At 42.9% G+C, this 25,715-nt stretch overlaps 1 protein-coding gene across 4 annotated transcripts in view; it reads right to left on the reverse strand.

The window, feature by feature from the left end:
* The window catches only part of LOC147626224 (uncharacterized protein At2g24330-like), a 49,239-nt gene extending 28,319 nt beyond the window's left edge, over positions 1–20,920 (reverse strand). Inside the window, exons 1-2 of one of the 4 annotated variants that reach the window (XM_086816361.1) lie at positions 18,693–18,730; positions 18,500–18,560 (exon numbers count right to left, since the gene is read on the reverse strand). In XM_086816361.1, the coding sequence (XP_086672487.1) occupies positions 18,500–18,560; positions 18,693–18,715 (84 nt within the window). In that variant the 5' untranslated portion in view covers positions 18,716–18,730. Of the gene's footprint in view, positions 1–18,499; positions 18,561–18,692; positions 18,731–19,471; positions 19,604–19,759 lie in introns of those variants that run through there. The other 3 variants (XM_086816364.1, XM_086816363.1, XM_086816362.1) reach the window with 3 other exon arrangements.
* Positions 20,921–25,715: the final 4,795 nt, after the last annotated feature.

Here is a 25,715-nt window from a genome sequence, read left to right on the forward strand (position 1 = left end):
TTTACCTATGGGACTGTCACACCTAGGGAAACTCGTGCCTGGAACTGTGTCTTACCTATGGGACTGTCACTCCATAGGAAGACCAGGTTTTTATGTTTTATGTCGAGCCAGTTTTGTGCCGACAGATATTTTGTACATGTTCCATGAACGGGAGATATGTCCATGTTACTTTTTGCACATGCACACATATTTTGCATGTTTGAAACTGTTTTCGCATGACATGTATTTGTGTGTTTGCCTGCCTGACGTGTTACTTACTGAGCGGGGACGCCTGCCAGTGAGTCGTGAAGTCTGCTCTGTATTCTGACAAGTTTCAGTGCATGTGAACAGGTGGTAAGTATGTTACACATGTTGTTTTAATATTTTATCTCTAACCCCTTTGTTTTATAAGGTGAAGTGTTCACATTCATTTAAATGTGGGCACCACTTTGGGCACCCACTTTGGGGCCAAGGTGGGGAGCCCCATTTAAGTGAGTGTGGGGGTGGGCAAGGGCACCTACCCAAACTCCCCCACCCTCATGCATGCGTGGGTATTATCAATAGTTAACTCCACCTTAATTTATTAAAAGAAATCTCTCCATCAAGCGTAAAAGAACATCGCTTTCTCCCTGGCGTTGCTTCATCACCCTTCGTAAGCTATCAAGCGGCTGGAGTTCTGCTGCGCTTGCTGCTGGGGGTGCTTATGCTGCTGCTGCTGCCTGCGCCAAACTCTCTACAGGCGGTCAGCACAGATTGCAGGAGGTGCTACACACAGGCTGCGCATGCTTCTTTGAGGCTGGCTGCGCCTGATTCATTACAGGCGGCTGACTCTGTGCTGGCTGCGCATAATCCTCTACAGGCGCCTATCCCATCACCTCTCCTACTGGTGGGCTGCGCAGATTTGTAACCAGGTGTAGCTGAACTACACACCCAGCAGGCGGCTGTTTATGGCTGCATACATCTAGGCGGCTGGGGTCTAATCAACTGCTGCTCCACGCCATCTCCTGCAGGCAATTCCAGGTGACACTGAAGTGCTGCAGCTGCTCTCACAGGTGGCTCCCTCTGTGCAGCTGTACCACCTACAGCAGGCGACTCTCCTTCTGTGCAGCTGTACCACCTACAGCAGGCGACTCTCCCTCTGTACGGCTGTACCCTTCGTGGTGATGCTTGTCTTGATGCTACTACTTGAGGCAACTCTTCCTTCCACAAGGGTGGCTTCATAGTCTACACAAACACCACAAGTTTTGGTTTTCTATCAACCATATTCAAGTAAGTGATTTTCAGATTTGAGTAAAGTATTATATGTTTAAATCTGGTAAAAGATTCGTCCCGCTCGGCCTACACCCGTTCGGTGCCGGGTTGTCCAAGCTATATGGGCGAACCTCGGTCCAAAGGTGCTGAGATCGGGAGAGCCAGGCGTTAGTACGAGAGCGCCTGTCTGTGCGTGGTCTCGGAACACCAGTGTGGTGCTCTCCGCGGAGTCCAGTGAAAGCACAGGACCGTAGCGATTGGACCACACTAGTGGTCAATCTGCTTCGAGCTTCTACATCGAAATTCGAGCTATTTGTTTAGTACTGTTTTCATATGTGCATGGACATGATCTGGTTCTCAGAACCCATGGAGCATTGTATTCTTTAAATACTCCCAATAAATATATCATATATTGAGGGGGGGGTCGGCCCGTTCCGGCCCCAGTGCTGGTGTCCATCTTTCCATTTCTGTTCATTTAAATTTCAAGTTGTTTTAAGTTGTCCATTTCATATTTGTGGTTTTAAAGTTGTGCTATTAAACGTGTAGGTGTCCAATTGAGTCTTTCCCACTTGACGGGATCGGTTTCATTTGGCCAATAGTATTGCCGTTCTAATTTCTCCAGAGTCGAATTCATGCCCCTATGACCACCTGTAATGGCGTCATGGGCATCATAGAGAAGAGCTGCCCGGAATGATTTCATGACACATAGTCGGCCTCTGTAGAAAAGCCAACCATCGCGTATCAGAAAATGGCATGGTCCTGTGGCATCCAATGCCTGTTCCCACTGAGTACCGAATTCCTCGGAATCCGCGTACATGTGCTTCATGTCTTCTAGTCCTGTACCAACAAGGTCAAGTCTAGTGGTCTAAATCGCAGATACTTGTCCCTTCCTGCTCAAAGCATCGGCCACTGGATTGGCCTTTCCTGGAAGATACTCAATCATACCACCGAACTGCTGGAATATCTGACTCCAGCGGTGTTGTCGATCACTCCACTGTGCACTTGGCATCGTCTGAATCCAGCGCAATGCCTGATGGTCAGTGCGAACCTCGAAGTCACGGCCATACAGGAAATGTTTCCAATGTTTCAAGGCCTGTATAACGGCTAGGAGTTCACGATCATAGACTGAGTAGTTCTTTTCGGTGGGCAGTAACTTACGAGACATGTAAGCTACTGGATGACCATTCTGTTGCAATACACCTCCAATTGCGATGTTACTCGCATCGGTGATCACTTGAAATGGTTCGTCCCACGAGGCAAGGACTAAACAAGGCGCTTCTGACAAAGCCACCTTGAGGTTCTGGAATGCCTCCAACGCTCGTGGAGTCATTCGAATCTTTTGCCTTCTTGTTTTCACTCCCTTTAGCAGATCGGTGAGGTCTACCAAGAGATCAGAAAACTTGTCAATGTGGGTGGAATATGCCTGGCATATACCCACAAATGATCTAATGTCATAAGCGGTCTGAGGTACTTCCTAGTTAACAATCTCGGCCACTTTAGCCGGATCAAGTCGAATGCCTTCGGCACTAATTATATATCCCAAGTAATGTACCTGGAACAGATAAAATTCTGACTTCTTTTCATTGACATAGAGCTCGTTGCTTTCCAGCAACTTAAGGACTTTCTCCACATCAATGTCATGCTGCTCAACTGTAGCTGAAAATATGAGTACGTCGTCCAGAAATATAAACACACACTCTCCAATCAACTCCCGGAAAATACGCATCATCATGCGGTTAAATGTAGCTGGGGCGTTCGTCAAACCAAATGGCATGACCACAAATTCATAGTGGGCCCGTTCTGTACGGAAGGCTGTTTTGGAGATGTCCCCCTCTACAATCCGTACCTGGTGGTACCCACTCTTTAAATCCAATTTAGAGAACACCTTAGCTCCATTCAGCCTCTCGAGAATATAGTCAATTCGAGGCATCGGGAATCTGCTCTTGATAGTCAGCTTGTTGAGTGCACGATAATCGACACACAACCAAGAAGACCCATCTTTCTTCTTGACAAACAAGATCAGTGCTGCAAATGGCGACACGCTGGGGCGGATGAAGCCAGCTTGCAACAATTCTTGGAGTTGGCGGTCCAACTCCGATTCCATTGCCTTAGAAAGGCGATACGGAAACTTGCTCGGGGGTTCCGAGCCTGGGAGGAGGTCAATCTTGTGATTCTTCGGTCTGGACGGGGGAAGCTGGGGAGGGAGATTGTCCCGAAGAAAAATCTTCTGGAACTTTTCATGGAGAACCGAGTACTTCTCCGAAGCACTGGCCACCGTCAGGGCTGTCTGGATGTAAATCATCGCACACTGTGCGCCTTTCCTGACTGCTCGCTTAGCCTGCAAGTGGCTTATGAGCGGAAAGTTTGGAATACCTGGCTCACACTTAATGGTCACCGGGGCGTTTGACACATTCCGATCGATCTGGAACGTGTGCTTGTCCCACTTGACATCAGGAAGAAACTTGTGAAACCACTGGATACCCAAAATTATGTCTGCTCCTACAAGAGGGGCAACCATAAAGTCACGCACAAACTCTATGCCCTGAATCACTAACTTAGCACCTAGAGCTTCATACTTGACGCTCGTTGTCATACCTGTGCTAAAACCCTCAACCTGTTTGTCCACCGGAGTCAGCTCGAAACGGACACGCCTAGCGGCCTGTTCCGTGACCACATCCTCCGTGCTGCCGCTGTCAAACAAAACGACGACTCTCTGGCCACCTATGTAGCCAAAGGATTTGAGCAATTCGTTGCGCTCATACTCCTGGTCATGGGCGCCCTTCGGCTTATCTTCGAGCTCCCGGCTAATAATTGCTCCAACTGAAGCACCGCGGGTTGAAGAACTAGGGGTAGCCGCTGGGGTCTATGTGTGAGCTGTGCTCACCACGGAAGCTGTGGAGGCGGCGGCAGCCTTTGGAGGCTTCTTCGGACAATCCCAAGAAGTATGTCCTTTTGTGTGACAAAAGAAACATCTACCCTCCTTATACTGAGAAAGCTCCTCAGCACTCAACTTGCCACCTGTCTTGCCTGCCTCCGCTTTCTGGTCTGGAGTAAGCTTAGACGCATTGTTCGAGTTCTTGGAGCCAGAGGCTCCCGGGCTCTGAAACCGGCCTCTGATAGAAACCAGAGTGCGGTGGGAGCAATCACCCGTCCACTTGTAGTCTAGATGAGAAACAAAACACAGATTGGAGCTAGAGAGCCCAAATCTGAATACACAGCGACACCTATTGGCCCCAAAGCTTGGCGCCCCTTGCGGTATTTCTTTATTCAATTAAAATAATATGTATGGCTGAGTACAACACAAAGACCAGCCAAGAGTTTACACCTGTAAGTCCAATCTGACTGCCCACAAATCCTTCTCAGCACAGAGGATCTATGCACACAGATCTGTGTCCTCAAGCAACACACTGTGCCTCCCTCTGATCAGCCAAGATCACAAAGCAGGCCAGCCATGGGCATACATCTGGCATAACTCAAGAGCATGATACATCTTCTCAGCTCAAACATACATGTGCTGTCCAATCTCTGTCTTAATCTCTTGTCAATCTGCCATACCCCTCCTCTCACAAGGAGCCAGATAACACATACCTGCAGCAGACATCAAGCAATAGAAAGAGAGATGGATGAACAGAAACAGAGCTTACCAAGTTCAGCTCGTGAAACAACACTGGAGGAAGCAACAGCACCAATCTGTGCCTGCAGGCACTTGAATCCACAACCCTGCTTCACACGTGTGCTTGCACTTGCCTGTATCCTCCTCCTGATGCTCACTCTTATGCTGTCCTTGAAAATACAGATCTGAAAATCAGCACTGTACCCGTCTGTACCGCCTCGGGATACGTGCCAGAAGTTGTACTTGCATAAACAGCCTGCTGTCCACTTCTGTACCAGCCTGAATCAGCATACACAGTTCTGTCCAGCACCCAGAAGAGCGCCGCCTGCACCAGTACTTGCTGTATCTGACTGCCCGTTCACTGTACGGCAGTCGTACAGTAGGGTATGGGCTGGAAAACAGACTGTACAGCCTGTACAGGGCTTCTGCGCAGCCAAACCAGCAGCAGTTCTATGCGCCGCCAGCAACAGAGGAGAAAGAGAGAGAGAAAGTGCCCAGTTCTGGCCGTACAGTGCTGTACGGCTGATTCCCTCAGAAAAACAGCAACAATCCCAGCAAAACAGCCGCCTCCTTCTTCCTGTTGAGCTTTTCCACGCTAGTACACAAGCGCATGATGAAGACTCCTCTTTTGCTACACGATTCCCCAAAAAGGGAAGAGAGAGAGAGAAGAGAGAGAAAACTCCTCCCCAATTTAATCCCTAGGGCCCCAACTTTAATAAGTTCCTAGGGCCACTAAGGCCTAGGGGCAAACTCCAATAAACATTAAAACTTAATGTTTCTAGTTCCCCCCTTCACACCTAGGGATGTCCACACATCTTAAACACTGTCCGGGCACCCCCCATGTGAATCATAAAATATTCTGACCCTGCAACCACCATGCCCACACTTGTCCTGCTCCATTTTCACAGGGCGGGCCACACTTGTCCTGCTCCATTTTCACAGGGCCATGACATACCCCCCTCTTGAAAGATGGCAAGCGTCCTCGATTGCATTCTGGTGATGCATCAAAATATCCAAAGTGAAATATACAATATGGCAAGATCAGCGTCCCAATCTCTCTGAGCCATACATATGTATCAATATTCACTGCAAACCAATGGCAGAGTAATAGTCCAAGTTGTATACCACTGTGAACCATACATATCCACAACAATCTCCATGTGACTAGTACACATATATCATAGAAGTCCCATAAACAGATGTACTGTCAGCCTCAGTACCTTCGGATGAGATAAAATCTGCACCAAGCAACCTCTAGATGTCATCTGAGCCTGTCTGTATCAAGGGAGTGGAGGTGCTACCCCCCTCTTGAGCATCAGGTAATGCTCCAGACCCATGCTCTGCTGAACCTGAATGAGCCACAATAAGAGTCGGCTCTAACTCAAAGGCATCGAGATAAAGCTGCAAAACCTGAGGTGAATCTGTTAAGTCACCTTCCTCCATCCACTTCGCATCCATCGGTGAATAGTTCTTGAACTTCACAAGATAGCGACGGGAAACTTTACCTCGTACCTTCCTTTCTTTATGTGCCAGTATCTGCTCTGGAATCAGAACCTCATCAAGTTCCTCAACTTCCGGCTGAGCCTCATCTGATACATCCTCAGGCACATCCCCACAGAAAGGTCTAAGAAGACTCACATGAAAAGCATTGTGAATCCTCCAGTGATCTGGTAACTTCAAACGATAGGTTACCTCACCAATCTTTTCCAAAACCTGAAAAGGCCCATAATAACGCATGCTCAACTTAGGGAATAAGCGCTCTTTACCCTTCATCTTCTTGAGTCTAGCCTTTTCAAAGCGCAAAAGAACCCAATCACCCAGTGCAAACTGTAAATCACGTCTGTGACGGTCTGCGGCTTTCTTTTGCTTCTGCTGAGTTTTCTGGAGGGCCAACTTAACTCTCCGATAAGCTTCATCCAAGCTCTCCACATACTGATCAGCCTCAAAGATCTTATCCTTTGTGTGCAAAATGGGTGGAACCTTTTTCCCTCCTTCAACAATCTCAAAAGGCGCCTTGCCTGTCGAGCTATGTACAGTGTTGTTATATGCAAACTCCACTAAAGGAAGATACTTTTCCCATTGTTGCTTGTGCTCTGACACATAACACTTGAGAAGATCCAACACTGTAGAGTTAGCCTCTTCTGACTGACCATCTGTCTGTGGATGAAATGACGATGAAAACTTGAGAGTTGTACCCATGTTGTCAAATAACCCTCTCCAAAACAAACTCGTCATCCGTGGATCACGGTCACTAATGATAGACGTAGGCAAGCCATGATACTTGAAGATGTTCGCCATGAACAACTTCACCATATGATCCACTTTAATTGTCTTCCGCACAGGAATGAAATGAGCCTGCTTACTGAACCTGCATATGATAGTCCAGATGCCATCATTTCCCGTTTGTGTCCGTGGAAGATCAAATACAAAATCCATGGCAATGCTCTCCCAAGGTCTATCCGGAATAGGTAAAGGCTGTAATAACCCTGGTGTCTTCTGACGGTCAAACTTTACCTTCTGACATACGATGCATTGCCTCACAAAGGCATCAACATCTCTTCTCAAGGTTGGCCAATAAAAGAAAGTCTCCACTGCTTTGACCGTGGCGTCAATACCTCTATGACCTGCATACGGTGGAGCATGACTTTCAATCATAACCTTGAGTCGCAATGGCCTGGTAACACACAGTCTGCCATGCATCAATAAAAACCCATCTCTGAGAGTGTAATGCTCATGCCGCTGACCCTCAGACATCTGATCATACAACTTTTCAAAGTCCTCATCATGGGCATACTGCTCTTTCATTTCATCAAGCTCATGATGATAAGCAAGTGAAACTGCAGAGACTTGTGGCTTGCGTGACAAAGCATCTGCCACTACATTCTTTTTGCCTTCCACATGCACAATCTGGAAGTGAAACATTGACAAAAAGTTTGCCCAACGCATATGCTTCTCTGAAAGCTTAGTCTGCGTGAGGAAATATCGCAAGGTCTGATGATCTGTCTGCACAGTGAAATCAGCCCCAAGCAAGTAGTGTTTCCATGTAGAAAGAGCGTGAATCACAGCCAACATCTCTTTCTCATACACCTGTAAATGCTTCTCGGCATCTTGCAAAACTCTACTCTCATAGGCTATCACATGTCCCTCTTGCATGAGAACTGCACCAATGCTACTTCCACATGCATCACACTGGACAACAAAAGCCTTTCGGAGGTCCGGTAACACCAATACTGGGTCCGAAGTAAGCTTTTCTTTGAGCTTTTTGAATGCTGTAATTTCCCGATCAGCCCATCTAAACGGAGTTGCTTTCTTCGTCAAAGCGTGAAGAGGCGAAGCAATTTCAGCAAAGTGCCGTATGTAACGCCTGTAATAGGAACACAATCCTAGAAAGCTGCGTACATCATGCACGGTCCTCAAAGCTGGCCAATTAAGTATTGCTTCCACCTTTGCTGGATCCATACGGACTCCATGACCAGACACAATATGCCCCAAGAAATGTATGTCCTGCAAGAAAAACTCACTCTTCTTGCCATTAACCACCAATCTATGGTTTCTGAGTTCTGCAAACACAATGGCCAAATGCCTTCTATGCTCTTCCTCAGTTTGTGAATGCACAATCATATCATCAAAGAATGTGCCCACAAACTCTCTATGAGGCCTGAAAATCCTGTCCATCATTCTCTTAAATGTGGCAGGCGCATTCGTCAAACCAAAGGGCATAACCAAGAACTCATACAACCCAAATGTGGTTCGGAATGCTGTCTTATGCACATCCTCGGGTCTAATGCGTATCTGATGATACCCACTTTTCAAGTCAATACGACTAAAAACTGTGGAGCCCTGTAAGCGGTCCAATATGTCATCGATCCTCGGTATGGGGAATCGATTCTTGATGGTATTCTTATTCAGCGCCCTGTAATCAATACACATGCGCCAAGAACCATCTTTCTTCTGCACTAAGAGCACAGGTGAGCAAAAGGGTGATGAGCTAGGCTGAATCAACCCCTTATTCAATAGCTCCTGCACCTGACTCATAATCTCTTCTTGTTGGGCTGCACTAACACGATACGGCGGTCTATTCGGTGGAGTACTACCAGGAATCAGATCTATGGCATGATCTTCTGGCCTCTCAGGAGGTAATTCTCCTGGCAATGACTCGGAAAAACAGTCTTGAAACCCACTTAAGAAATCAGCCCTGTCCTTATCTAACATTGACAAATTAGACTTAGACTCATCATCCTGTGCATCCTTTACATAAATCAAGCACGCGGAAAGATGCTTTTTCATTACTGATGAAATCGCCGAAGCGGATACAATAGGAACAGATTCCCCTTTGAGTTTTACATCCAATACATGCTCTTTCCCTCTATGAGTCAGAGTAATTTTCCTATTGTAAGTATCCACCACCGCATGTACCCTGTGGAAATGAAGCCGAAGCTTCCCAATGATAGGAGTGACAGGTTCTGCATACCCTGGACAAGCCATATTTGCCTCATGTAACGGCCCCATCTCCTCTGCGCGAATCCCCAATCGGCTAGCCAAATCTGGTGAAATGAAGTTGGCTCTAGCACCTGTGTCAAAGAAGATCAAAGCATTCTGATCTCTCACTTTGCCCCATGCCCTGCACAACTCTGTAGCTTCACCACCTAGCTGCTCTCCCACAAGATCAGGAACTAAGCCTGCAGAAGGCTTTGGTTTCTTTGGCTTGGGCTCTCCTTTATTGTCAGGGTCCTTTTTGGACGTTCTCTTGGGACAATTGAATGACATATGCCCCTCTTCAGTACAGTAAAAACACTTTTGAGCATCTCTCAAAGCCTGTCTTTCCTCAGAAGTCCTTTTGGGCATCGGCAACTTCTTATACTTCGTCTCTAAAGACCCTTTAGTATCACGAGAAGCATGCCCAAATTTTTCAGCTTTCTTGCCCAATTTTTTACTGCCTTTAAACCCAGATGAACCACCTGTGAGTAACGCATTAGCTGTCATAGCATTTTCAATCATCTGTGACATGTTCGTTACTCGTGTCTTTATACAATAATCTCGTACCTCTTTGGGCAGCCCACAACAATACTTCTCTACCTGCTCAGATAATGGCACGGCACGATAAGAAGTCACTGGGAGTAGAGCTTCCCAAAACTTCTTGTTATAATCCTCCAAACTATCACACTTTGAAGCATCCAGCTTGTGCCATGCGGTCATAATATCCACCTCAAATGTAGATGTGAGCCATACGGAAAAGAAAACCTGTTTGAATTGGACCCATGTGGTGGGTGCTATGCCCTGCAAAAGAAGAGTAGACCACCACTGCAAAGCATTGCCCTTGAGAAAAGTGGCAGCTTTCCTCACCTTCGAGGACTCTGTATAATTCCCACCAGAAAAAGCAGCATCAAACTGCTGTAAAAAGGTAAGTGCCTTCAATTTATCCTTGGCCCCACTGAAGGTGTCAAACTTCACTGCAGCTCCCCCTTCCTTGTAATCCTTCGCCTTTCCCATAGGCGTTAGATTATCATATGGAAGTGGTTTCGTGAGATTGCTGCCCCCAACATTCATACCCATCATTGGGTCAACATTTCCCATTCCAACACCAGGCATACCATACATCCCAGCCATGTTTCCATACATTCCATGCTGCATACCTGGCTGCATGCCACCAAACATATTGCCTTGCATCCCAGGTTGCATGCTTCCAAACACATTTCCTTGCATACCGGACTGCATACCACCATACATATTCCCCTGCATGCCAGGCTGAAAATTGGCTCCAAAAGGCCCATACATACCCATGCCTCCCTGAGGATAACCCCCAGTCATGGATTGAAACACCGAGCCACCACCAAAATAACCTGGATGCATGTTCTGCTGAGGAATAGGTGGCTGTCCATAGAAGGAACTCTGTGGGTTAGCACCAAAAGCATGCTGCATGTTCGGAAACTGTGCAGGAGATGGATCCTGTGGAGTGGTACCACTATGACCTTGAGAAAGATTCTTCGAACGAACCTTCTTCTTCTTTTTCTGGGGCTCTGTGCGGGGCTCTGAGCGAGATCTCAAAAATTCAGCAAATCTCTCACTCTGAGTGAGCTGCATAAAAGTATCCATAACACTAGCCAAGCGATCTTTGAACCGAGCATCATCATCCTCTTTACCATGCACATCTTCTGGCTGTGTTACATCCTCATAAGGCTCAACATCTGCAGCCTGTTCTCCTGCAAAAATATCCTCAGATACATCTCTTTCAGGAGAAGTCTCTTGCTCTTCTTCTTCTTGATAGAAGTACTCATCCTCTGTATCAGACATGATTGCTGAATTTTCAGCGATGGCTTTCTCCAAAACAACCACGAGCTCACCCCCTTTAGAAAGTTGATGATGGTCCCGGCAACGGAACCTTGAAACCGGCCTCTGATAGAAACCAGAGTGCGGTGGGAGCAATCACCCGTCCACTTGTAGTCTAGATGAGAAACAAAACACAGATTGGAGCTAGAGAGCCCAAATCTGAATACACAGCGACACCTGTTGGCCCCAAAGCTTGGCGCCCCTTGCGGTATTTCTTTATTCAATTAAAATAATATGTATGGCTGAGTACAACACAAAGACCAGCCAAGAGTTTACACCTGTAAGTCCAATCTGACTGCCCACAAATCCTTCTCAGCACAGAGGATCTATGCACACAGATCTGTGTCCTCAAGCAACACACTGTGCCTCCCTCTGATCAGCCAAGATCACAAAGCAGGCCAGCCATGGGCATACATCTGGCATAACTCAAGAGCATGATACATCTTCTCAGCTCAAACATACATGTGCTGTCCAATCTCTGTCTTAATCTCTTGTCAATCTGCCATACCCCTCCTCTCACAAGGAGCCAGATAACACATACCTGCAGCAGACATCAAGCAATAGAAAGAGAGATGGATGAACAGAAACAGAGCTTACCAAGTTCAGCTCGTGAAACAACACTGGAGGAAGCAACAGCACCAATCTGTGCCTGCAGGCACTTGAATCCACAACCCTGCTTCACACGTGTGCTTGCACTTGCCTGTATCCTCCTCCTGATGCTCACTCTTATGCTGTCCTTGAAAATACAGATCTGAAAATCAGCACTGTACCCGTCTGTACCGCCTCGGGATACGTGCCAGAAGTTGTACTTGCATAAACAGCCTGCTGTCCACTTCTGTACCAGCCTGAATCAGCATACACAGTTCTGTCCAGCACCCAGAAGAGCGCCGCCTGCACCAGTACTTGCTGTATCTGACTGCCCGTTCACTGTACGGCAGTCGTACAGTAGGGTATGGGCTGGAAAACAGACTGTACAGCCTGTACAGGGCTTCTGCGCAGCCAAACCAGCAGCAGTTCTATGCGCCGCCAGCAACAGAGGAGAAAGAGAGAGAGAAAGTGCCCAGTTCTGGCCGTACAGTGCTGTACGGCTGATTCCCTCAGAAAAACAGCAACAATCCCAGCAAAACAGCCGCCTCCTTCTTCCTGTTGAGCTTTTCCACGCTAGTACACAAGCGCATGATGAAGACTCCTCTTTTGCTACACGATTCCCCAAAAAGGGAAGAGAGAGAGAGAAGAGAGAGAAAACTCCTCCCCAATTTAATCCCTAGGGCCCCAACTTTAATAAGTTCCTAGGGCCACTAAGGCCTAGGGGCAAACTCCAATAAACATTAAAACTTAATGTTTCTAGTTCCCCCCTTCACACCTAGGGATGTCCACACATCTTAAACACTGTCCGGGCACCCCCCATGTGAATCATAAAATATTCTGACCCTGCAACCACCATGCCCACACTTGTCCTGCTCCATTTTCACAGGGCGGGCCACACTTGTCCTGCTCCATTTTCACAGGGCCATGACAGGCTCTGTCCTGGGGAAGACCCCGTCTGGTTCTGGCTTTTGCCCCCCGAGGTGTTAGCCCTGGGAGAAGCCAGCTGGGAAGTTTTGGGCTTGCCACCATTGTGTTTCATTTCTGCACTCTGCACATGCGAGAGTGCGTCCTCAAAGGTGGCTGGCCTAAACATACGCACTTCCCATTGGATTTGCGTGTCCAGGCCATACAAAAACTGCCCTTTCTTGTCCGAATCAGATAAGCCTAATTGTAGACACAAGGTCGAAATTTTATTGGCAAACTGAAGGACTGGTTGCGCATTCTGACGCGCTCCCCTGAACTCGTCTTCGAGTCGCTCAAGGTAGTGGGGCGGTAGAAACCGCTGCTTAAGGTCGCGGACAAACTTGTCCCACACATAAGCTGCCATACCTGCTCTGGTGTGGACATGAGCCCATTGAGTCCACCAAGGAATGGCCTCACCTTCCAAGTACCAACTAGCTAAGATCACTTTGTCAGTATCTGTTTTCCTAACTACGGCAAAGTAAGCTTCAAATTGATGTAACCATGAATAAAGAGTCGTGGGATCGAGTTTACCATTATACTTACTGAAATTCATTTTCTCGGGAAAATGATTCGAGGGCGCCGCCGGTGTCAATCTGGCGTCCAAAGCTCTGAGGTAACGCTCGTGTTCCACGCGTCGCATGGCGTCGTCTTCTCGTTGTCGAATCTCCAAATGCACGCATCTGCAACTCAAGCAAGGAGCTTGGCTGCGGCGGCTGTGACCCTGCGAGAGGGTCCCTGTGACGAGGATCTGGTATCTGGGATACGGAAGGAGAGGGAGGAGGAGATGGAAAACGCGACGCTGGAGAGCGAGAACGCTCCTCCAAAGCCAAGATCCACGCCTTCTGCTCATCCAACTTGGCTGTCTGGTCTACGATTGCTCGCATCATCTGCTGGAACATGTCTGTGACACTCAAGCCTGGTGCCCTAGCTGGGCTGCCTGGTGCACTCTGGTCCCATGGTTCTGGTTCTCCCTCGTCGCCGAAACTCGCCATAGCGGGAAAATGCAATTCCTTTCCGGAACGCAATCTGACCATCCACTATCTGTGTGGGAGGCTTCCGGAGGCTTCCGGAGGCTAAAAACCAACCGTCCTTCGAGGGACAGGAGTCACTCCGAAAGGGGTAGTCCACCGGTGTCTAAAAACCAACCACACGAGCGAAAAAATTTTCTGGTTTTCTTTGCTGAATCTTTGTCCTTGAAGTAGGCTCTGATACCACTGTAATATGCGGAAGCTTCGGAGAAGGATCGGTACTTCAAAACTCAGAAATCAGCACTCTTTTCGCGATGGAATTAACGCACAAACTGAAAGGAGATGTGCAGAAAATAGAGAGAGAAGGGGGAGATGGAGAGGACAGTATTGGGTCCCAATTACCCTCTGTAGGGCCCCCACCACGGATGGTGTATTTGCTTTATTAGAATGATGTAAATCTGAAAACAAATACAGAAAACTTGACCTTTTCTTGGCTGGAAAATCCTGCCCTTGACCTTCAGAAGTCCACCCCTTTGCTTGGCAATCTCCTTGGCTTGACTGGCCCTTGATTGGCTTGGGCACTTGGTGAAAACTGAGATGAATGATGGGATTATGGCCTCCACTATTTATACTCCTCCTGAGGAGCAGTCGGCCAGCTGAAAAAACAAGCTATGTCCCACGACTGGTGAAATTCAGCAATAAATGCTGAATTAAATCCCAAAAAATTACTACCTTTTTTCCCTAACAGACTGAAAGTGATGCGCCTGCTTCTGATTGGCTGGACACCACTTTTGTCCACAATCCCAAGGCTGGGCAGCCTGTATGGGCTGCCCCATACATGCCCTACAGCCATATAAAAGCTGTAATCTCCTTGAGATTGCCTTATCTGTGCCCTAGGGCTGTCCTACAGCCCCTCCATGGCTGGTGGGTTCAGCCTGGGCCTTCCTCGCCCTCATGGGGGTGGTTCTACACCATTCCCATGCCCACACTCAGATCCGGGGTAGTCCTATGGGCTGGCCCCTTGTCCTAAACATAATCTACTCAGTGATCTGGCATCCGGTACCATACCAGATACACAGAACCACTGACATCATTCTAGAGGGAGACTCACAGCGCGGACTGGCACTGTTTCATGTGCAGGACAGTGCACACCTGACCTTGGACTCATGTGCAGGACAATGCACACCTGACCTCGGACGACTAAGATGGATCCCTGGCTGACTTGTCCCGGACTGGGCTCACATGGGACCAGTTCACCATCCCAGGTCCTGCACCTTCTGTACAGAAATGTGTCTACGTGGCATCCAAGTGCGGGATGCACGTGACAGATGGAGTTTCTCTCGTACAAGAATCGGTGCTTGCCGGACCTTGCCTCTGCGGAGGACGTGTGTCGGTGGAGGAAGACTGACGGACAGATCTATGGCTTTCTCCTCCTGAATTGTCAGGATTCGGTTCTTCGATACTTCATCTATGCTCCTGATGATGCTTCTACCTTCTATGTGTGGCAGTTGCTTTGTGACTTAAATGGTGATGCCGATGATTAGCAGATGCTTTCTGCTTTTGGGTGCTCTGCAGCCAGTGATCTTATGGATACTTCTTTTGGAGATGTTCCTGCAGTGAAGGATAGTGGGCAGTTTTGCTCATTGAATCGGAGGAGTTTGTTTCTCCTATTGCACTACTTCAGTTTCTGTGCATACTTCTCCTTGCCAGGATGATATCTCTGGTAATGTTTTTGAGGAAGACAGTGGGCTATCTTTGCTCACACCTTCTGAGGGGAATTCATCTCCTATTGCTTCGCCTCCGATTCTTTCTTCGTCTACCAGTGACCAGGATGTGTTGATGGTCCCTTTGCCTTCTATGGAGGAGCCTGCTTCTACGCTGTGTTATGCTATTGAGGAGGCTACTACTACTTTAGTTACCACTACAGTGATTGTTCCTACTTCCCTTACTCTGTGTGTGGATTTTGGATTGTGGTCAGGTGTGTCCGTGATGTGCCTGGGGCACAGTGGTACTTCCAGGGATTGAAGGATTGGGATTTGAATTTGGTTGGGCATGTGGAGTCCCGACATCAGTTTTCAGAGGGGGCAGTTGAGTTCTTACATCTGGCAATGCCGACCTTCGAGGAGGGTGCTATTATACAGCATTTGGCTACTCTTGGTAGTACAGAGTTGGAGCAGATGGACTCTATTTCTTTCGAGGGTATTATCTTCTTGGAGCTACAGGCTTCTAGGGATTCCTATGACACTGTGTTTATATTTGGGTTTGGCACCGATATTTGGAGCAGTACAATGCAACCTTCATGGTTGACTTCTTCTAGAAGAACAGTGTACCTGGCAGCTTGTTCTGTTACTTTTGTAGCTGAGTTGCTGTGGAGATTGCTTGTGGAGCTTTCCTGGTACCTGTTGTTGCTGCTTTCTTTTGTCTTTGACAGAGGACGACTTCTTCGGCTTCTCGGAGTTATGTTTAGCATCTGGTGTCGAGATGGGGTGTTAACACATTCATCCCCAGTTTCTGTCCATTTCTGGTGTCCTTTTGGTCCCATTTGTATGGCCCTTGATTGTGGGCTAGCCACCCCTTTTTTCCATATTTTTCTGGGATTTTTCCCAGCCCTTTTGGTATTTTACCAATCGGCCAGCTCCTCTGCTCCAGTCGGCTAGCTTACTGAGCTCCAGTTGGCCAGCCCTCCTCACCTATAAATAGGTGGGGCTGGCCTCTCATTGTTCATTCAGTCTTGTACATATTTTGCTCCCTCACTTATGAGACTTGTAGTGTCTCTTGCTTGGGACTGTTTTGCTTCAATATATTCAGCATAGTTTTCTCCATATCTCTCTCTCTCTCTCTCTCTTGCACTCTCTGTTCAGCACATTCTAGTGCCACTCTGCTTCCACTCTATGCACTCTTTCAGCCATGTTAGGCAACATTACCAAAACCTGCTCTGCATGAATCGAATTGTTGAGCAATATAAGCTTGCAAACTCCAGATGCACGCCCCCAAGAAGACACGTCCACTCACCCCAAGGTCCATCACTCCAAAGAAGTGGGAGATGGGTCGCGAGGGCCTTGATTGGTGCCACCAGATTACTTAATAGAGCTTCCATCGATAGCGTCGACGACGAGGCCATCATCGCATGTACCTCGCTCTCTTCAATAACGAAAGACATGCATTTCGTAATACAATCGGGAAGAGGAAGAGGGGGAAGAGGGTGGTGAAGGGCGAGCAGATTCAAGAGAGTAGAAACGGGCATGATGCTACGTTGCTAAGATTTGTCACCTTGCCTCCTTGCAAGCGTATAAGCTTGCAAACTCCAGATGCACGCCCCCAAGAAGACACGTCCGCTCACCCCAAGGTCCATCACTCCAAAGAAGTGGGAGATGGGTCGCGAGGGCCTTGATTGGTGCCACCAGATTACTTAATAGAGCTTCCATCGATAGCGTCGACGACGAGGCCATCATCGCATGTACCTCACTCTCTTCAATGACGAAAGACATGCATTTCGTAATACAATCGGGAAGAGGAAGAGGGGGAAGAGGGTGGTGAAGGGCGAGCAGATTCAAGAGGGTAGAAACGGGCATGATGCTACGTTGCTAAGATTTGTCACCTTGCCTCCTTGCAAGCGTATGGGGAGCACCTTCCTAGCAGTTTGCTGGAAACGGACAGAAGGTTATGCTGGATGCAAGGGGCGCGTCTTATCATCACACCATAAGACTTCAGAGTTTAATTGATAACGTCAACCTTCGGAGGATTGTCATTAATTAATTAAAATTCTTTTTCCTAGCAGTTTGGTGGAAACGGACAAGAGGCTATGCTGGATGCAAGGGGCACGTCTTATCATCACACCATAAGACTTTAGGGTTTAATTGATAACGTCAACCTTTGGAGGATTGTCATTAATTAATTAAATTTGTTTTTTCACACATTGTATGCCCCTATTCCCATGACACTCCTCCCGACTATAGTCATGGTGATATCTGCTCTCCTGATGCTTCTCCGTAATGTAATCATGATGAAAACACGATGCTGGTCTGGATTGTAATGATGGTGATGGTTAGAACGGCTTCCATGACGAGAATCAGAAGAATTGTTACGATGGGCATGGTGATCATATGAGCATCCCTCATGCCTAATGTCATAGTGATGCTGATGTTGACCGTCTATGGCCATGATGAACACAAAATTGTCCACCACTTACTTGCAAGTGTGTCACACGGCCAACATAGACCGCTATAAAAGGGGCCCTTGGGTACCTTAGAGGCCATCTTTTCACGCTCAAGCAAGTATTCAAGCCTCCACCGGTCAAGGGTGGCCAATAGAACTAAATGCAAGCATCAAGGGATCAATCAAGGGGCAGATTTTCTGCTGAAGCTCATGCCAAGAATAATCTCCAACCTGTGTGGGAGAAAACGCAAGGGCAAGAAGGTGCATCTCAAAGCCAGGCAAGGGGCAACCAATTTTCCACCCCTGGGCATCTAAAGTCATCGCGGGTACTCTTTGAGGGAGAAACAATCCATCCAGGTCAGTCCATTTGCGGACAGTTTTGTACTTCATTTCTGTTCCATAAATTTTAAAAAAAAAAACTCCGTCTCACTGGAGCATAATTGCCAAGCATTTCCAAAAACCGTTTCATAAAACATTTCATACATGTTTCATAGTTTTTCTAGGCATTTCATACACAGAATATTAGAAGCGCCCCAAAAAAAACCAAAAACTTTATATGCATTATTTACTATTAGACAACTTGGAGAAAAAAAATGTAGAACATTCAAAATGTTAATGGATTACATTAAAAACATAAATAGATTCCAAAGTATGCCTTTATGGGGGTCGGGGCCTGGGCCCTGGGTGCACACTGCAGATTCCAGCCTACATGCTCCCTTCAATAACCAGTTTCATGAATCATTATCTAGATTCTAGATTTCAAAATTCAGATCTCACAATTTTTAGCAAAACTCAGTTTTTTAAATGCCTATCAAAATAATGTTTCAAACATATGAAACGTTTCAGACCTGGGGAGAAGTATGAAACCCATTTCATGGCACCCATGACCAGCCTTCCCCTAACCTGCATTGTGAGCAGTAAGACCTGCCCCCAAACCATTTCAATGGTGATTAAGGTGCCGTCTTACTGATTTGGAAGATATTAGAGAAGGAGAGAGAGAAGAGGTAGACAGCTTTGCACAGTAGAGTATGGAGGGGAAGGCTGGTTGCACAGTCATTTGGGATGGGAGATGGAAGAAGTTTACGGATGGCTATCACTGCCCATCGTTGGGATGGATATCGAATTCTTTTTCTTGTTCTGCTCCTTGTGTATAATGACTCTACAGGACTCAACCTAAGGCCCTTCCACCATGCCTGCCTAGCTGCTGATGTGCCTCCTATCTGCTCTGTGGGCAGGCTAATGACCCTGAATTAAAATGTTCCCACCACGACTTTCAAATTTGCACTAAAGCCTTCACACATCAGATAATGCATGTATACAAGTACCCATGTGCAGGAGAGGCAGGGTAAGGGCATCAACCTAAGGCCAATTACACATCGTTCGGCCTAAGAGCCTTAAGGCCAATCACACATGCGCTGCTAGCTCCTGTTTTGGCTTCCTTATGCATCATGGGCAGAAATCTCTGCCCTTCCTAGGTCTGGAAGGACCCTGGGTTTTAGAAATGTTCCCATGACTGGTCCTTAAAACTTGTCATCTCATTAAACTTTAATACGTGTATAGCTTCGGAAAAAAGGGCATAAAGAAGGCTGTTTAAACCCTAAACACAACCATGCAAAAAGAACGTCACCAGGGCTCTGATTGTACGGCATTCTCTGTGTCGACATGGCGATTTATACCGCATGATCGGTAAAGTTTATACTCTAGCTAAACGATCCGTAGGTTAGTAAAGAAGCCATGGAAGTTGCTACAGTGTAGGCGATTTCCTTCCTTCCTTCTTCCCCCCCTCGCCGGGAGAGAGAGAGAGAGAGAGAGAGAGAGAGAGAGACATCCCCAACCCACCCCGCGAGCACACACCAAACTTAGATTTCCATTAGCATGCATGATATCACAACATGATGAAACAGGCACTGCATACCTTGTTGTGTATTCTAGAGAGGAAGGCAGCGAACTCTGCGAAGATGACGATCCGATCTTGCCTTCGTGTAAAAATGAAGACGAGCAAACCAACCAGCGTAGTTCTCTCTCCACACTTGTGATCTCCACTTCACTCCGCGTGGCATGGCCCCGCCGAGGCCCCCCCAAAGGTTCATTCGCATTAAAAGAAACGATTGCACAAATCCCACTCAAAAAGATCGCATTTATACCCATCCTTTTAATATAGTATTTTCTTACCAAGTATTTTCTTTTTGATATAGGATTGAGTCACATGGACCAAGGAAAAGGCTACAGCTGCCTAATCCTTCGGCATCTCTTAGACAATGGAGACCTCTTTAATATCTAGTGTGTAAAGAGCCAAGACCCCTTTGTTCACATGGACCAAGGATTAGGCTAGGGGTGCCTAATCCTTCAGCATCTCTTCGACGGGCGAGACCTCTTTAATATCTAGTGTGTAAAGAGGCAAGACGCTTTTGTTTACAAAATGGTGGTATTTCAACATGGGCAATCACATAGGGCTTTCCCACCCAAGTAAGTGCCTTAGATCTCTAAGTATAGATAAGGCAAGGGCCCTACCTTCCCACGAATCTTTTATCTTTCAATCACTTTTTCACCATGTAGAAGCATTTAGTGGAAGCTTAGTTTGATGTGTTCTTTTTTCAAAGTAAGTGGGAGAAAAGGATAGGATTTTGATAATTTACAAGGATAAGGTGGATCTACCAACCATGGATTAAAAGCCTCACCTCAATGAATGAAGTGGATCTCATATCCTTTAAGTCCATTGTAAGTTTTCCATTCCATTGATAAAACATTTTATATATCCTTTACAAGCTTACATGTATTAACTTACACAAGTTTCAAGCATTGTGTACTTTGGGACCAATCCACATGCATTGGCTTGTGTGCTGCTAAAAATAAAGTCAAACAAAAAAGTATTCATATTTAACGTGTTTTTGAAGACTCTTACCATACATTCCAAGTTGAAATTAGGGGTGAGGGCATGGATACATGAGCAAGGGGAGAGCTATGGTGGATGGAATGTGAAGGAAGCCATGGATTTGTGCATGAGGAAGAAGAGTTAGTGTGCTTAATCAACTTAGGGAAGCATAAACAAGAGACCACGACTTGGATGAACCAAAATGAGTTATCTCTCTTCATTAGCATGTGGCTCTTAATATAGCCAAAGGTTACAAATCATGTGGATTCAAATGGTGCCACCTCACCTCCATAATATCCCAAATATCTTCCTCTTCTCAAGAGGTTATTCACACGCCTCCCCTTAGTACAAGAACTTGTGCTTCTTGGCACCACGCTTTCAACATTCCATGCTTACCTTAAAGCTTTGGGTATCTTTAGAAAAGAAGGAAAATAGGTTTTTCCATTGTTACTCATAATGTGATTTCACCTCTTTGTCAAAAGTGCTAGCTTTATGTCAAAGACAATCATCGTGATTCCTGAGCCCTCTACTTCAAATTTTCAATCATAAGGGAACTTTAAAGACACTCCAAATGATGAAATATCCCATTATCCTCCCATAATCAATTAGCCTTTGATGTTTTACCCCATGTAGGAAGAGTATACATCCAACTTCATGGCCTCTTGCTTGTTTGTAGCATATGTTCTGTAAACTATATAAAATCACACTTTAGCAAGTGATTCTTTAATGATGTTCTCTCTCTCTCTCTCTCTCTTACCATACATTCCATACTTACCTTAAAAGCTTTGGGTATCTTTAGAGAAGAAGGAAAATAGTTTTTTCCATTATTACTCCTGATGTGATTTCACCTCTTTATCAAAATTGTTAGCTTTATGTCAAATACAATCATCGTGAGCCCTCTACTTCAAATTTTCAATCATAAGGGAACTTTAAAGACACTCTAAATGATGAAATCTCCCATGCCTCCCATAATCAATTAGCCTTTGATGTTATAGAGGGAGAGTATGCAGCCAACTTCATGGCATCTTGCTTGTTCATAGCATATGTTCTGTAAACTATATAAAATCACACTATAGCAAGTGAAAGACAATTCTTTAATGATGCTCTCTCTCTCTCTCTCTCTCTCTCTCTCTCTCTCTCTCTCTCTCTCTCTCTTTCTCTCTCACACACACACACACACACACACACACAAATATTTTATGCAATAACTATCGCCATTTGTATATACAATGAGAAAGTTCCAAATATTTAAGTAACACCATCACCGGTATGATTCATCATCATATGTTTATTAACATGTGTGTTATTGTTTTGCTTCAAATCAAGGAAGCCTAGTTGCTAAGAGTAATATGACCCTTGTAGCTATCATCACTTTTTTTGGATAAGAACCAACCCCTTATTTATATCCCCCACCCTAGCCTCTAATAGCTTGTGCACATCGAACAACCTCCACTCCCTCCTAAGATGTCACTTCATCAAGCACAAGATGGCTACCCTTACTGCATTTTCTTTAACTCTACAAAATGTTACCACTAATGTGGTAATTGGTGGTGACATGAATAGCACTTGTGTATCCTTCTTGACACTTGTAGTCCCATTAGGGTTAATAACATTTATCTCTTTTTGGATGAATGCAAGTAATTAAAGGATTAACTTCCACCAAGTTCCAAATAACTCCATGCACTTGCTAGTAATTTCATTATGTTCAATTGTGATTATCAACTTTCTTCATGTTCTTGTCTTACTAAACCTCGTTGATTTTATTGAAAGTGTGGTGATGTGTGTGTGTGTGTGTGTGTATGTATATACATATATGTACATGTATATATATGTATATAGGTACATACATATATGTATATACATATACATATATGTATGTATATGTATATAGGTACATACATATATGTATATACATATACATTTACATATATATACATGTATATATATATACATACATGTATATACATGTGTATGTATATATATGTGTGTGTGTGTATATACATACACATATACATACATGTGTATGTATATATATGTGTGTGTGTGTATATACGTACACATATACATATATACACATGTATATACATTTACATATATATACATGTATATATATATATATATATACATGTATATATATATACATACATGTATATATGTGTGTGTGTGTGTGTGTGTGTGTGTGTGTGTGTATATATACATGTATATATATGTATATATATGCATGTATATATATGCATGTATATATATGTATATATATACATATATATACATATACATATATGTATGTATATATATGTAAATGTATATGTATATACATATATGTATGTACCTATATACATATATATACATGTACATATATGTATATACATATACATATACTTTTATATACATAAACATATATATACATACATATATGTATACATATATACATGTATATATATATATACATATCTGTATGTATATATACATACATATATGTATATACATATACGTATGTATATGCATACATATATGTATATACATATCCGTATGCATATACATACATATATGTATATATAGATACATACGTATATGTATATACATATACGTATGTATAAACATACATATATGTATATATATATATACATACATACGTATATGTATATACATATACGTATGTATATATACATACGTATATGTATATATATATACGTAGGTATATATACATATATATACATATATGTATATACATATATACATATATGTATGTATACATGTATATACATATATACATATATGTATGTATATATGTATATACATATACATACGTATATGTATATACATATACGTATGTATATATACATACATATATGTATATATATATACATGTATATATGTATACATATATGTATGTATATATATGTATATGTATATACATATATGTACATGTATATGTATGTATACAGGTACATACATATATGTATATACATATACATTTACATATATATACATACATATATGTATACATATATATATATGTATATATATACATATATATACATGTATATACATGTATATATATACATATATGTACACACACACACACACACACACACACACACACATACATCACCACACTTTCAATAAAATCAACGAGGTTTAGTAAGACAAGAACATGAAGAAAGTTGATAATCACAATTGAACATAATGAAATTACTAGCAAGTGCATGGAGTTATTTGGAACTTGGTGGAAGTTAATCCTTCAATTACTTGCATTCATCCAAAAAGAGTATATATATATATATATACATACGTATATATACATATACATACGTATATGTATATATACATATATGTATGTATATATACATATACATATGTATATGTATATATACATATACGTATGTATATGTATATATACATACGTATATGTATGTATATATATGCATATATATACATACGTATGTATATATATATATGCATATATATACATACGTATGTATATATACATACGTATATGTATGTATATATATGCATATACGTATATATACATATATATACATACGTATATGTATGTATATATATGCATATACGTATATATACATATATATACATACATATACGTATGTATATATACATACGTATATGTATGTATATATATGCATATACGTATGTATATATACGTATATGTATGTATATATACGTATATGTATATATACGTATATGTATATATACATACGTATATGCATATGTATACATACATATACGTATGTATACATATATATATGTATATATACGTACGTATATGCATATATATATACATATATAAATATATATATGTATACGTACATATATGTATATACATATACGTATGTATATATACATATATATATACGTATGTTTATATACGTATATATATGTATATACGTATATATATGTATATATACATACGTATATTGATATACATATATACATATGTATGTATGTATATATACATATATGTATATACATATATATATACATACATATATGTATGTATATATACATACATATATGTATGGATATATATATACATATATGTATGTATATATACATATATGTATATACATATATGTATGTATAGATACATACGTGTATGTATATATATATATACATATATACATATATACATATATGTATGTATATATAAAAATATGTCTGTATATACATACATATATGTATATATTCATACATACATATATGTACATACATATATGTATGTATACATACATACATATATGTATGTATACATACATATATGTATGTATACATACATATATGTATGTATACATACATATATACATACATATATGTATGTATACATACATACATACATGTATATATACATATGTGTATGTATATATGTATATACATATATGTATGTATACATACATATATATATGTATATACATATATGCATGTATATATACATATATATATGTATATACATATATATATGTATATAAGTATATATGTATATACATATATGCATGTATATATACAAATATGTATGTATATACATATATGTAAGTATATACATATATATATGTATATATACATGCATATATGTATATATACATACACATATGTATATACATACATATGTATATATATATGTATATACATATCTACATATACATATACATACATATATGTATGTATATATATATGTATATACATATCTACATATATGTATATACATACATGTATGTATGTATATACATATATGTAGATATGTATATACATATATATACATACATATGTATATATATATGTATATACATATCTACATATACATATACATACATATATGTATGTATATATATATGTATATACATATCTACATATATGTATATACATACATGTATGTATGTATATACATATATGTAGATATGTATATACATATATATAGTATGTATGTATAGTATGTTTATAAATATGTAGATATGTATAGTATGTATGTATATACATACATGTATGT

This window comes from Cibotium barometz, chromosome 22, assembly GCF_041138505.1.
Source record: "Cibotium barometz isolate CiBa-2024 chromosome 22, ASM4113850v1, whole genome shotgun sequence".
NCBI lineage: Eukaryota > Viridiplantae > Streptophyta > Polypodiopsida > Cyatheales > Cibotiaceae > Cibotium > Cibotium barometz.